Below are 15,206 nucleotides of genomic sequence, written 5' to 3' on the forward strand. Positions count from 1 at the left end.
ATCTTTAACAATTATTAAAGCACTGAACAAAAGAAGCAAGAAAAAAGAAAGAAGCAGAACAAAATGAAACAGGCTGACTGAAAAGATGAGTTTTTGTTTCTTTCTGAAAATCTGGATTGTGGGATACCCCCTGATAGTTTAAGGGATTTTGTTCCATTCCTATTGGCCAGAGAGAGCAAAAGACTTTGTGCCAGCAGGTCCAAATGGGCTTGGCTCACGAAGGAGTGTCTTAGCAGACAAAGATTACAACCCTTCTCTGCCTGAAAGATAGGCAGAAAGTAGTGCAGTAAAGTCCTGGGAACATTTAAAAACATAGAGGAACAGCTTGGAGAGAGTACTGTCTTGAATGGGAAGCAATGGAGTTGGTAAGAAAGTGGGAGGGACTGGCTGAGTGGTAATAATTGCATATCAAAATGGATTAATCTATCGCAGACCAGAGGAAAAAAATTCTCTGCAAATTGATCAAACTATACACTTTTGTTTATTCTTATAACTGACGTTTTCTTGCAGGATTGTAATGAGAAGTGTACAGCACTACAGTCAGATCAAGAGCATTTACACCAGACATTAGTAGAGAAAGAGGCAGAATTAGACAAGGTCAAAGGTAGTGAGGCATCACTCATGAGTAGTGTAGAAGGACTACAAGAGGTAAGACCAATTATATGGGCATGTTTTTAGTGTTTGTAAACACTAGCAATGAGGACACATGAAAAATCTCTGTACAACAGTGGATGCGCAAGATGTCACAGGATGTACATAGCTTTGTATATTGTACCTATATAGTGTTTCTAGATCTATTATAGTCTAGAAATGCATTTAGCCATTGAATGCAGTTGCCGTTATACGGCAAGTCTGCTCTTAGTGAGTAAAAAACTTAACCATGTCCATGATAAGGGAAAAAAAAGGAATTTGTGTCTATGATTGGATAGTAAAAATTCTTATACACATGAGCAAACCATAATTAAGCCATTAGTTTCATGATAAAAAGATTTGATAAAACACATTTTTCCTTTCTTTTTTAAAGGTGAAAACAGTTCTGGATGCCAGGGTCGCTGAACTTGACCAACAATTACAGCTGGCCTTAGATGAGCAGATACAACTCAAAGAACAACATGTAGGTCTTAAAGGGACATAAAGAGATATGTCAAGGTCCAAGCAAATCCATTAGATTTCCCATTAAACTGGCTGATATACAAGCAAAATCATTCTGAATTCGGACACATTCAATTTTCAGTTTCTTATAGGATTGTAAACAACATTTGCAAAGCTACATTTTACCGAAACCCCATCAAATTTGGACAGCCAGTTCAAAAGATATGAGCAATTAAAGAGTTTCAAAAACAATATGAAACAAAATGAAATACTTCCTTTGTTTGGCAATATCTCAAAATAAATATTTCCGACTTCCGACTGATTTTGCTTAATCCCATCACATATATATAGATAGAATGCCCTTAAATCATGAAAAGCCTGAAAAATCTCATGCCTGTTTATAACTTGAGCTTGAGTCAAATTACTTCGGAGGGACCCCAACATGAACTTTAACCCTGTAACTGCTATGTTACTATAATAGTATGCACACACGGCCATCTTCCATTCAACTGAACTGATGTGGTATGTTTATACCACAGACTACTACTGCAGACCATGTATCAACAGTCAAAGTCCATGTGCATATGCTGTGATTTCTCGCATATTCACGAGGGCTGATAATTCGATTGTGCCATGTCTAACAATGACGACAGTGTTGTGTGCCTTCGCGATTATGCAATAGACCGTAAAAATACGCTGTAAGAGCGTAGCAGATTTGCCTGTCGTATTTCATGGAACAATTGACCCTCATTATCAGGTGATGCTGAGACTTTGACTGCTTGTACGCGGTTATCTTTGTCGTCCATGGTTCATACATTCTTTGCCATTATCATATTTTGTTACTCTGCAGAAACATTTAGAAGAAACAATTAGTGAAGAGAGAGGGAAGAATGAAGGTCTTCTAGAGGAGCAGAGGTCACTGCAAACACAGTGTGAGGAGCTTCACAGGAATTTAGAAGAAGAAAAACAAGCCAAGATTAAGGTAATTTAAAGGTGGATGACAAGCCAGGGGTACTTAGTACAAATGACCATACGGTGATGTGCTACAAATGTGGGTCGCATTTTCGGCCATTTTGGTATATCAGTGACCCCTTTTTCAAGGCCAATTTTGGTGTATGGATGTGGCATTTATTCAAAATGTTCCCAATTTTGTCAAAAAAATAGCCCAATTTTGCCTAACTCGAAATTTGCCAAAATTGTTTGGAAAACTTGTAAAAAGTTTGGCAATTTGCATTAAATTTGAATAATTTGTTTGTACTTTTATGACTTTGGGTAAAGAGATGGGTCCAACTTTCTTGCATAATTTGTATTTAGATGGGTCCACTTTCAAATTCTCAGTGGCACACCCCTACCCAAATCCAAGCTTGAGTACCCTCCAGGATATCAAAGGCATTTTCTTGAGATTAGGAAATGTTCTCAGCTTGTTTTTAAATGAGTAGTTGATTGGGCCCTGACCAATATGCAAATTGGACACATCATTTTGTTATGCATTGAGTTATATTCTTTGTACATACTTGTCAATAAGCACTGTAGTCACTATAAAGTAGAATGACTCAGAAGTGATTATTTCATGAATATGCAATTTTTGCCAATATCTTGTATTCTTGTTAAAACACATATAAATGTTCATGGTGCTTCATTTTGCAGAGTTTAAGTGTTTCTAATGACTTCTAATGTTTTACATAGGTTAGCTACCATCTAATTGCATAGTGAATGAGCTAATTTGCATATATGCTATGAATTGTTCAAATTATTGTAGCTAGGCAATTAAATACACCAGAAGTAATCATTTTTACGGGGTAATGTTTTCTTTTTTGTTAACAGGATCTAGCCACATTACAAGAAGCTAAGCAGTTACTTATCAAACAGAAACTAGATTTACAAAGCCAACTTTCGGAACAGGAAAGCGCCCTCAGCAGGGCCAAGGCTGAACACGAGGAGACCAAAGAAGTGGATCGCAAAGTACAGAATATGCTGAGGGATGAAGTAGCAGCCTTGCAAACCAAACTGGTAGGTAGTGTACAAAGAACTGATGACAATGAAGTGTATTTGGAAAAAGGGGCAAAAACCTGCAATTTTTCATGGCATTACATTCTAAACTTGGGTCAATAGGTTAAGATGTTACTAGCTTAATCTCACAATTTTTATGTTTATTATTTTTAATAAATGGTTATAAAATAGAACCGAAAATGTGTTTAAAAATAAGAGTGCATAGACTCATATTAGACTTTGAGCAGGTCTTTAGGCTTGATTGTCACAGCATAAACAAAACAGCAGCATGGATTTGAGGTCACAGCGGGCCTATAATTTTAACCACAACCCGAATAAAACAGTCAATATTTGTTTTATATACCTCATATATAGATTCCTGTCATCGCTCCTTCGACAATCTCTTGCATATTTTCTGATTCGGCCATTATCGTAACGTTTCTTCTTGTATTTGCGTTTACTTCCCATGTTTTTATACCAGTACCAATGCAATGTTATCGTCTGCGGGTTAAAAAAAATTGCGGCCCAACCAACTTTGCCCTGGAAGTAATATCCATCTCCATACGGACTGATTATCAACACCCAATACACTCATTAAATGGATGTATGTGGATGTTTTGATTGCATCGAGTTTGATCGGGACGCACACCCGTCAATATTTTGTTTCCATGACCAGGCATTGTTAATTTTGATGAAATTCTCTCAAATACAGGGCATAGTTAAACAATACACCCACTTTTAATCAATCAGATGACAGGAATCTATATATGAGGTATATAATATCTTACACTATAGTCATGGCATGATGCTCTTATTGTAAAACTCTGTAGTCACTCTTCACACATTATTACTAGAGTTCTCTTAGCAAATCCAGGTACTCACAATTAGTAGTGACATTTCGCAACCTTACTGGCTGGTTGCTTCTTCTTGACTGAGCTGTATCCAGTACTAGCACTTGCTGTCTTAGCTGTAGTGTTGCCAGTTGATTTTTCCTGGATAAGCTGGTTGTATGCATGACTGATTCACACATGATTCACTCTGATCCATTATTTTGTCATTACCATTCATGCATCCGTCTATTTTACAGACTACCGAGAGTCAAGCCAAAGCCAGTATGGAAGATGAGAAGAACCAAATAGAGCAACGTCTGACGATGCAACTTGGTGCTCTGAACGAGAACCTAGCAACATTACGTAATGACATGGCGCAGTCTGATATCAGGGTACAAGAGCTGGAGCAAGTGGAGAAAAATTTGAGGGGAGAAATTGCAGGTTAGCTTTATTTGCCCTAACTGATAACAGTCATTGTATTGCATTATGTCCTTTTTTCATTTCCCAGGAAAAGAGCCAGAGAGCAGGCCAGGCAGTCAAATTAGTAGGTTTGTTTCACCTTGAAGACATGGATAGTCTTAATATGGGCTTACTTACCCCTAGGACATATGATATGTGATGCATTTAGGACGATAACTGAATATACTGGTCAGTTTATACTCTCATGTCCACATCTGTTTTTTTTTTTTTAAATTGTGGCTTTAACCTTTGACTACATGTCCTGTAACATACTAACCTGACAACACAAATAATATAAACTACTCCCCATTCCAAAAAAATACAGCACTAATTTTTGGGATTAAAAAAATATTATCATGTTCTGCCAAATGAAACAGCTCAATCCTAATCATTCATTTAGTCCTAACTGGAGATAAAGGAAAAATTCACTATTTTACTAATTTCTTGAAAAAAGAGCCAAAAACATGCATTTTTGGCATGTTTTCTGACAATCAAATCACAAAAATCACAGACTTGAAAAAGTCTAAGCTTTCAAAATCTTGAGTATATGCCGAAATTTTTGCTCTAATTTTTACTTTTTTTTGTTACTTCAAATAAATGGCTTGTTACATGTATAAGAATGAAACATGTATTTTACAAAATTTAGAAGGCATTAACTGAAATTAGTCTTAGTACAAGTCTTTTGGCTTGATTGTCACAGCATACAAAAAACACCCTAAAAACGCATGTTTTTGGCCCTTTTTTTCAAAAATTGGCTAAATATTAAACTTTGACTTTTATCTCCAGTTAGGACTAAATAAATGATTAGGATTGAGCTATGTTTCATTTGGCAAAACAGGATAATATTTTCTAATGCCAAAAAATTAGTGCTGTATTTTTCTGGAATAGGGAGTAGACCAAAATTACCAGAGATACTGTGTCTGTCCTTTTGCATCGTTAAATGTTAGTTAGCTTGAGCTTGTTTGTCTCACACTACACATGTTAATGGAGAGGGATATTGACACAGTCCAGTTTTGGGCATTATCTGCAAGCATGTGCATTAAGGATTGAATGTCTATCAGTGATGATTTTGCACCATGGGCTAGGAGCCACTTGTGGTGGCACTTAGTCTCAGGAAGCTGTAGATACCCTTGACTGGGTTGATACAGCAGTGCCTGATGCTAGCGCAAGGGCCATCTGAGATAGACTTGTACCTAGAACAACTAATGAGATTTTATTTGGATGTGGGTTGTGGGTAGACTAAGTCATTTTTCTGAATATCTTAAGCTAGACAAGCAATTTGCTTTCATTTCTCTATGAAAATCAGAGCAACTATAATTTCGACATTGTACAATTAAAAACCAAATTCACATTGTGATCTATTAAACTCCTAAACTATAAGATCTATGCACACAAACTTTACATTGTTGTGATCTATGGACGAGAGAAATATTTGACTTGAACTAAAAATGTGCCGCATGCATCTTGAATATCATAATGTAAAAATAGCCTGTCCTGTATAGTAGTGTGTCCTGTCTTTGTAGTATTCTTTTTGTTGTAGCCATGATCAATGGCATCAATCCATCTTGAAAAGTGGGGGAGGGACATTTGGCCTGGATTGTCAAAACATAGCTGAAAAGAGCAAAGAATGGGTCATTTTGCTCCAAAATGGGGAAGGATTGATGCACTTGGCCATGGTAGCTATGAATGTGCTCCAAAACAGCATCTTTAGCACACATTTGGATAAGTCATATAGGTTATAAAACTGGGATTCCCCATACATCACATATTATGTTAATATTGAGTAGGATGAAAGATGTTATCAACCATTTGTGCCAATAATATCTTTTAAATTATTGCTGTGAATACTTGTATCAATATCTTTTTATTATTCAAGCAAATTAAGAAATTGGCAGAAGAAAATGAATGAAAAGAGGCAGAAGAGGAAAAACTGTACGATATAAATCGCCATAGTATTAGGTCACCTATTCAATGATTCTTCCCGTTTTAGTGATTGCTCTAGTCTACTCAGCTAATTATTAAAGCAATATTTTTCTAATGTTTAAAGAATTAATACAATAGTGTAAATTGCTATCATATGGATACTTTTGTCTCTGATAGTACTGGAAGCTACCCAACAAAATGGACAAGAGGAGAGGAGGGCATTGCTTGAAAGGTGGGTATGAGCTGCTATGCAGTATAGTCTTGTTTTGTTTCAAGTTGAGAGTATCGCCATGTTGAATTTCGCAGTGGCAGTTTTGAATTGAGTGTGCTAACCTAATCCAGTGGGACGTACACACTCGCGTAGAAAGTGATTTGTACGTACACTGGCGATGGAAACGCCTAAACGCACTGATGGCACTCTCAACAGCTCTCAACTTGAGAAGAGAGATAGACTATTATTTTTTACATACATGAAGCTTATTGAAACCCGGGTAGACATTTGCTTTGAAGGATCTAAATATAGGTATCTGTACATACATGAGAATCAATTGTAAAGTGTGAAGTTTTGTTTTGAAAGACATGTCCATACCAAAGCACTGTGGGGTAACTATGGTCTCTTAATCAGTGTTAAAAATCAGTTTGAAAGCACATGCTGCAAATGACTGTAGGCACTTGAAACCATGATAGGACTATAGATATACTGATACTGTAAGTGGGCAAGGTTTTTGTAGTAACTTCAGTTCAAAAATTAGGTTGAATTCTGGTCTTTCAAAAAGACGTAATTTAAAAAATAAAAATTTTATTTGTTTATATGTGACCATGTCATCAAGTGTCTTCACCATCTTTTCCTAACTAGGTGTCTTGCCGGTGAAGGGGAAGTACAAAAACTCCAGACCAAAACGGTTGAGCTACGCCGTAAACTAGAGGACGCCCAGGCAGCTATGCACGAGCTAGGACGTGAGAATCAGACTCTGCAGATCAACCAGACAAAGACGATGACAAGGAAATGGGCATCAGATAGTGAAACCTATAATTGTATGGCATGCGATAAGAATTTCTCCGTCACTGTCAGGAAGGTAAGTTTTATGCCATATATACCTGTTCCCGCAAAATTGGAACATGGTCAAAATTGAGAAGGAAACTTTGATACCATTAAAAAGAGCAGATAGCTTTAAATTCGCATCCAAATTAGTCCTATATGGCGACAGTTTCTTCAGTCAAGCTTTATTTAAAGCAGTAAGTTTTTATTTCAATTTTTTCTTCTCTGTACTTTTCACAACTTCTATTTTATTTGTCAGTTCTTTTGTCTCAGTTCTCTTTTGTTCCTTTTGTTTTAAATTTAAATAACAATAAAGGTGTGTATAAATTAGCCATCCACCACTTTCAAACCAGAAGTCTAGTATGTGGATTTTTGAATAGGCCAGTTTGTCACTTTTAAAACTGGACCTTCGTCTAATCAAATGCTTGTAACTTTACTTCTTGAGGTCACATTTGATTCAATGGTGTGTCATAATGTGTAGGATTAGATAGTGCATCTATTAAAAAAAATTTACCCAAATATGGTTTAGTTTTAAAATAAGGATTTTTTCCCCCAAGTGTTTGGATACTGTTTTGTCGCAGTATATATATAATGCCATCTGTTTTAGTAATGTGACTAATCCATACTTTGGTTTCCTTTCTTCTTTGCAGCACCATTGTAGGAACTGTGGCAATATCTACTGCAATGAATGTTCCAGCAAGTCTGCCGCCATAGCCTCCTCAAAGAAACCTGTTAGAGTATGCGATGCTTGTTATGTAGAATTGACCAAATAACTGTAAACTTTTTAAGTTATCATTTCTTTTTTATTTATCAATACAATGTATCTTGGTTTCGCTAAAATATTGGGTCAAGACTTTAGAAGTTTGTTCGGCTTATGATAGGGAAAAAAAAAATAAGACTCATAACACTGTGTATTGATATAGAATGGCATGCATGCAGTTGGTCGCAGCACTTTCGCTTATTTTGTGTTGCGTAATGAGTGACTGGCGCATGCTTATGTGAATTTACGCGAGTGTGAGTTGGGACTTTATTTACGTGTGCAGTAACAAAATCTGAATAATTTTTACCTATTATAAGCGGAACAAACTTGAGCTAGTGGTGTTACTCAAGCAATCATGCCTTGCTAATTCTCAAAAGTTTTATATGCCATCATTTAACTTTTTTTTTTTTTTTAAATTACGAAGTGAATATATATATGTCACAAGCTAAATCCACAACAAAAGTTATACATGTGTATATTCTTGAGTCTGTCATTTTGGAACACCTTGTTTTTTCAGTCTTTACTAGCAATCATAACCCAATTAGCTTTTCAATGTATGGCATGCACAAAAGGAGCATGGGTAGTATTTCAAGTGTGTAAAACTTGGAAAATTCAAACTTGACCCACCTCATGTAGGGTCATCCTTTTGTGTACCCCATTACCTCTAAGGTCCGATTCTTCAAAGCTTGGCTAGTGGTTAGGCTTCCTAAGCCAGTAGGCTGGCCCTACCAATGTGGATCCATTTTATTGATTTATCTTTCAAAGTGATGTATGATGTGAAATAGTAAGCATTGGTATGTAGGACTTTTGGGCTTAAGCCTGATGGCTTAGGAAGCCTGACCACTAGCCATGCTGTGAGAAACCGGCCCAGAAAGGCTAATGACATGCATAGCCAGTTATAATTAGTAGACGGCAAATAATTCACAAGTCCTGTTGGACATGTATTTGATGTCATTTATGAGTAGAGTGTAGAACCTTTTAGCTCCTACTATTACTTTATAACAAATAAGAGCTTTGCCTTCATAAAATAAAAGTCATGAAAACTGTATTTCATGACTTCATTATATAACAGTATTATTGTTATTGTTAATGTCCCTGTACATGTATATTATGTGTTATATTATTTGTAGTTCACATAAATAACTTATTGCATACCAATACCCCATCTGAAAACCTTTAGATGTTCTTTTGGATGTTGATTTGTATGTACAATATATAGAATTCATCAAATTATAGTGATTCAAATCTTTCCTTTTTTTACTTCATCAAGAATAATTTAGCTAACATACATTGTCCATCACAATTTTGGAATTATCTTACCTATCCAATATCTCCAGTACAGTTTAGACAAGTCAAATTAATGAAGCTGGGAGAAGTCCAGTTCATTCAAGCATTGCCCATGCACGTAGATGTTATTTTAGGCAAGGTGGCAAACACCACATAAATTTTTGGTGGGCATGTTCCCAAAGAATTTTGAGGTGGTGGGTTTTCGGAGCTGATAGCATTCCGGTAAAGGGGGTCTTTTTGAGCTGCAAACAAGTAAAAGGGTTTTTTTTTTTTGAGCTGCAAACAGTTAAAAGATTTTCTTGGCTTTCTGGTTAAAAATCACAAAAAAAACCAACAGAAATGTGAGGAATGAACAATGTTCTTCTAGAGCTGAATTATCAGAATCAAGAGTCTTTCGGAACTTTTTTTTGGTCATATCTAGGGGATCTTTTGGAGCTGTGAAATTCAAAAAGGGGGGTCTTTCCAGGGGAACATACCTGTATAGTCATTTGTATTAAGTGCCCACCCCCACCCGGATTTTAGGGTTGTAGAATTTGTCAGCATCAATTACCAAGGATGCATGAATAATCTGAGTGTCTCAGATCTGAGTGTCTCAGATGAAACAACACAAATAATTTCATATTTATTTTTATATCTCAGGATTTATATGTAAGGTTACAAATAAGAGAATAATGGGTGGATAAACCAGTTTATATTAGGGCTGAAACATTTTTTAATTGATATCCTTTCCAACCCAATAACCATGTGATGATCATTTATATTCATTTCTTATTCCTAAAATAAAAACCATCTAAATATCTCAAAATCACAAAATGTCTCTTAAAAGCATACAGTTGCATTCCTTATTATGTGGTGTGATCAAGCAAAATCCGGCAGTCTGAAGTCGGTCATATTCAATTTTCAGTTTCTTATTATAAATTGTAACAAGAATTTGGAAAGCTACATTGTGCAGGATACCTCATAGAAACAACCAGTTTAATATATAGGAGCAATTACAGAGTTTCCAAAACAACAGGCAACAATAGGAAATATTTCATTTGTTTGGCTATATCTCAAAATCAATATTTACAACTTTGGACCGATTTTGCTTGATCACATCACATGTACAAATAGGCTGAAAATAGTTGAAATTAAGTAGATAGCAGCATTAATAGCTTTGTATCATGTACAATGGTAGCTTTCTATAATATGTATTTATCTATCTCTAATAGTATTTTGTACTAGGCTATCCACTAGAGTACTAATATGACACTATTTATACCCGGTATTTATAATGAATTATCGGTTCCTGTACAACTGCCATCGCTTGCATAGGTCCCTACCTGTATACTTAGATTGAACGTCCAAACAGCTAGTAGGCAGATTTGGACTGTCAGGGAAATTAAGCCCTTGAAACTGACTGTGAGCTTTGAGTACAGGTATGACTCTCTGTTCATGGGACTAGCACCTGAGAATCCCCTCCAAAGCATTGAGTACTCACATGGTTCATGCCAATTCTTAAATGTTTAATGAGGAGAGTGGAAAACTGAATTTTAATATTAATATCTATGAAATTCAGATATGAAAAGTAAAGTCAAGTACCTAAGCCACTGCTTACGTACACTCTTTGTTGTACTTACAGAAAAAGTTTTACAATCTTGCATGAAATTTGTTAATTAGCTCTTTCTGCATAGCCGCCTCATAGTGTATAGCTTTTATAGGAATTATATGTCTATAGAAATAACTGCAATCTTATTATCCACCTTTTCATGAACCATGCCAAATTCTGTAGTTCTTCCAAATTTAATAGAATTTATGCCGAATATATCATTGCCATATATATATTACACAATATCTATTATTGTAAAAATGAAAGTGTATAAATGTATAATTGAAATCCAATTTATACTATTATGTCAGTTGCAAACTTGAATGTTATAGTAATGTAATGTGTAAAAAAAATGTAATTATTTTGGTTATACAAAGAAAATGTTATCTTGAGGAGTGGTATAATTCCCACCAGAAGGTCTGATGTTGACATACATAGCTTTGAATGTTTATGTGATGAGCTAAAGACCTGGGTCACGCAAGTTTGTTGTCTTGTGGCATAATTTCCCCATGATTGTAATGTGAACAACAACAAGGGTAAACAGTAAATAAGTCATCACTGTGCTGTAAAAATTTCTGGGCCCTGTTTCACAAACCTTACGATTGATCTACCACCCTATTAAATCAATCATAAGATTTATCGTAAGTCTTTGTGAAATGGGCCCTTGGTCACACACACACCACTGCAATTATTAGGTTGTTATGACTCGTTGTGAACATCATGATTCATTTAGTAAACATGATTACTACAAGTATGTAAGATAGGGCAGGCCACCAGCCCAAAAGCCTGTAAAAATCACTGCCGACCCAATATGCTACCCTTTGTGCCTGCAGGACAGTGAAATTTTGTCACCAAAGTCAGCAATTTACTGTCTCAATGCTGGGCTCCAGTCTGCCATGCTTGATGCAGTTGACGAAGGCTCCTAGATTTCAAAACGGGACTGAATGGCCCACGAAGATCCTGGTTTATTTTACACGCTGATTACAATGGTGACCAAATCTAGTCACGTTGCACACTAGTAATTTCATGTAGACACAATTTTGACACGGTCATGCTACAAACTGGTTGAATTGAAAATATACAGTTCATGGCAACATTGAGTAGAAACACAACTATAACTGCCAAAATACAATTGTACACAATCATTGATGCTCTAAATAATTATTGTGTGTTCCGAGTCATAATCACCAGATTCTGTTGTTGTATGCTTTGCTATAATCATAGTATATTTATGATGAATTTATGATAGGTACGACCAAAGTTATCATAATTATAGTCTTTCACCTTCCAGACTCCAGACTAGTAGTGTGGAAACTAAAATGTAGTATGATTCCAAAGTTGAATCTGAAATGGTAGTTTTTATTTAAATGATATTGGTTAAACTGAAATGGTAGTTATTATTGAACCGATTCTGGTTATTATATTTGGTGAAACTAATTGGACATATGTTTACAGGAATGTGGGTAACCTACTAAAAAATTGTACATTTTATATTTGAATAGCAAATTCCACCATAAAATAATGATGTTGGATGTCTTTTTACAAGAACAAAAAAAATAAAATTATTAATGGTTCAGAGACAAAGCTAGTTGGCTAGGACATTTACTGGCCAACTTGGAACATAAAAGGTCATAATATCATGGTATATAAGACATTTTTGGACCAAATGCAGTATTTATGGAGGCACATTCTTCCATGATTGACTCTTCATCCCATTGGACTGACTGGACTGGTCTAATGATGCAGCTGTTTGCAGTTATTTTTTCAAGAAGTTAAGTTATTCAGTCAATGAAAATTACTGCACCTACAGCTTAACATTCTGTATCAGTACATTCTGTTTGAAGTGGGGGTTTTTCAGGGACTGCCTTTTGAGGAGAGCGAGAGCAATCACTCTCTTTTGCTCTCTTTAAATCTGATATAGTAGAGCAATTTTTAGCTCTCCTTAGTTGACCATTCTTTCCTTGCATTCTATTGTAAATGCTCTAAACAGCTCTCCTTGAAGGTGCCAGAAGAGCTATTTAATGCTCTCCTGCAAATTCCAAAAGACAGTCCTGGTTTTTTAATGTAAAAATGTGATATGTGATGTGATAATAAGTGCTATTCATTTTCAAAGTTTATTTCACCAGAAATGTTTATGCTGCATGTATAAAATGTTACCGTAGCAGTGTAGAATTTCAGAAAAAAATCCTCCTGCAATACATTTTGTTGATGCGGTGTTGCCAGTCTTCAGGAAATTTCCTGATTTGAGGAAATTTTACTTGGATGATCTTGTAGAAATGTATAGGCAAAGTACATTTTTCAGGAATTTTTTTTGCCATTTCAGGATTTGTTGACAACCCTGACTGGCATCTCTGTTGATGGTTAACGAAGGAATTGTTTGAATGTTTGTGATGACACAAATGCTAACTTGTTTGTTATTGTTGTTGTTATTGTTGCTGCTGTCGTTGTTTCTGCTGCTGCTGTTATTTATATTCATAAGACGGGATAGTACTAGCCTAGCTAATGCATGTATCGACTTCAAGCACCCAACTATTCATTATGCTCAAACAATTTCAACTATTTCTAAAATGCTACAAAAATTCAACCTTGAGGACATACAGAAAGTAGTATTGTTGACTAAAATTATGCCTTGTTTAAAATTCACTTTGTAAAAAAATCTGAAATCATACAAAAGATTATATTTCTATTTTGGGGTATTTTGCTATACATTAGTTCACCTCAAGTTCGGTGGTGATGTAGATACGTATTTCGCTGGTCACAGTATCGAATCGGATAATTTTAATGGCACAGAACATACACACAAGGGCGGTTTGTTGGCAGGCTTGTAGTGGAACTGCAAAAAATCAATGATGTCACTATCGAACTTGAAGCGAACCAAAGAATACATTGAAGTGCCTTTGGAGAAAACTATACAATTTATCTGTAAAAATATTTTGGGAACACACAAAATATATTCCATCTAAACTTGTGGTATGTGATATTTTATAAATATATAATTGATATTATGGGATGTTATGACGGAGGCACTCAACCTCGGAAATGATGGGGATGTGCGACCGGCAACTTGAAACTAGGATCTTTGGATGATTTTACACTTGTTAGAAGTGGGTTATTGGGTGTTTTAACATTGCAAAATTTGTCATATTTGATAAGAAAATCAGTCAATTCTAGGAGGAAAAAAAAAGGATCAATTGAAATTGGGTAGGTAAGAGATAATAGTTTAATATAAAGCAGGTCAATGTGGTCGCACATCCCAGTAACTTTCTCTTCTGCCTATTAGGTATTTTCCCTAGCAGTTATAAAGTGTCGTTGGGCAGGACAAACCGCCTATGTGCTTGTAGCCTCTGAACATGTTTAAAACAGAACTGCCAACAGGTTACATACAATGTTTTGCTTTAAACATGTTCAGGGGCCAATCACACATAGGAGGTTTTTTCTGCCCAACAACGATAATTGTAGGCTTTCTTATGTTGACCATGACAGATTCCTTTTAAGATGCATAAAGAGAGAAATGTTATATTTTTTCATAGAATAAAGGTATCTAGTTGATGTTAAAAGAGTTGTTGCCCTTAAATAACTAAGAATTATACTGGGTGAAAACATGGTAAACAAAGTTCTGTGTACTAAGGGGGATTTCCCATTTTGGCAATCCTTGACATTTTGTCCAGTGCGCCAGTGATCATGAATCAATCCAGGGAATCAACATAAGTTAATATTAAAGCTCAACTTGTAAGAAGGAAAAATTGTATAATTATTTGTTTGTTTATGTTGAGGGATACTACTACATTTGTAAAACATAACTTTTTGTTATTGATGCATATGTAGAATTTTAAAATCTTATAAAACAATATGTATGGTTTATCTTTCCAATTTCATTATATTAATATAAAATGTATAAATATGTAAAATACAAAGAAATTATAACAAAAATTGAAATTCCTTAAATCATTTTGCTTTGTCATGTTGTGTTATTTACTGTTCCTTCCTGCATCATTCAAATAGGACGGTGGACTTAGAATATCGTTGTACTTGAACAGATATAATTTGTTACAACAAGAATATGAACTTGTAGTATGCCTTTCAAAAATTTGTAAGTATTGCAGTCACATTAGAGATGGCCTTTATTGCAAGTATCCGTACAAGAAATTGTGAATTTATGAAGATGCCCTAACTAAACACTAGTTTTTGATTCATTGAGTTGGTTGACATTCTCATACAGTTTGCCTATGTTCCCATTTG

The 15,206-nt window shown here is 35.4% G+C and overlaps 1 protein-coding gene across 1 annotated transcript in view; it reads left to right on the top strand.

Annotated features, from left to right (window-relative positions):
• The window catches only part of LOC140147386 (uncharacterized), a 45,359-nt gene extending 30,460 nt beyond the window's left edge, over positions 1 to 14,899 (top strand). The window contains exons 25-32 of the mRNA XM_072169164.1: positions 511 to 648; positions 1,025 to 1,114; positions 1,943 to 2,074; positions 2,917 to 3,102; positions 4,169 to 4,352; positions 6,471 to 6,525; positions 7,150 to 7,369; positions 7,983 to 14,899. Of these exons, the coding sequence (XP_072025265.1) occupies positions 511 to 648; positions 1,025 to 1,114; positions 1,943 to 2,074; positions 2,917 to 3,102; positions 4,169 to 4,352; positions 6,471 to 6,525; positions 7,150 to 7,369; positions 7,983 to 8,105 (1,128 nt within the window). The 3' untranslated portion in view covers positions 8,106 to 14,899. The remainder of the gene's footprint in view (positions 1 to 510; positions 649 to 1,024; positions 1,115 to 1,942; positions 2,075 to 2,916; positions 3,103 to 4,168; positions 4,353 to 6,470; positions 6,526 to 7,149; positions 7,370 to 7,982) is intronic.
• The last annotated feature ends 307 nt before the right edge of the window (positions 14,900 to 15,206 follow it).

This window comes from Amphiura filiformis, chromosome 3 (assembly GCF_039555335.1).
Source record: "Amphiura filiformis chromosome 3, Afil_fr2py, whole genome shotgun sequence".
Classification (NCBI taxonomy): Eukaryota; Metazoa; Echinodermata; class Ophiuroidea; order Amphilepidida; family Amphiuridae; genus Amphiura; species Amphiura filiformis.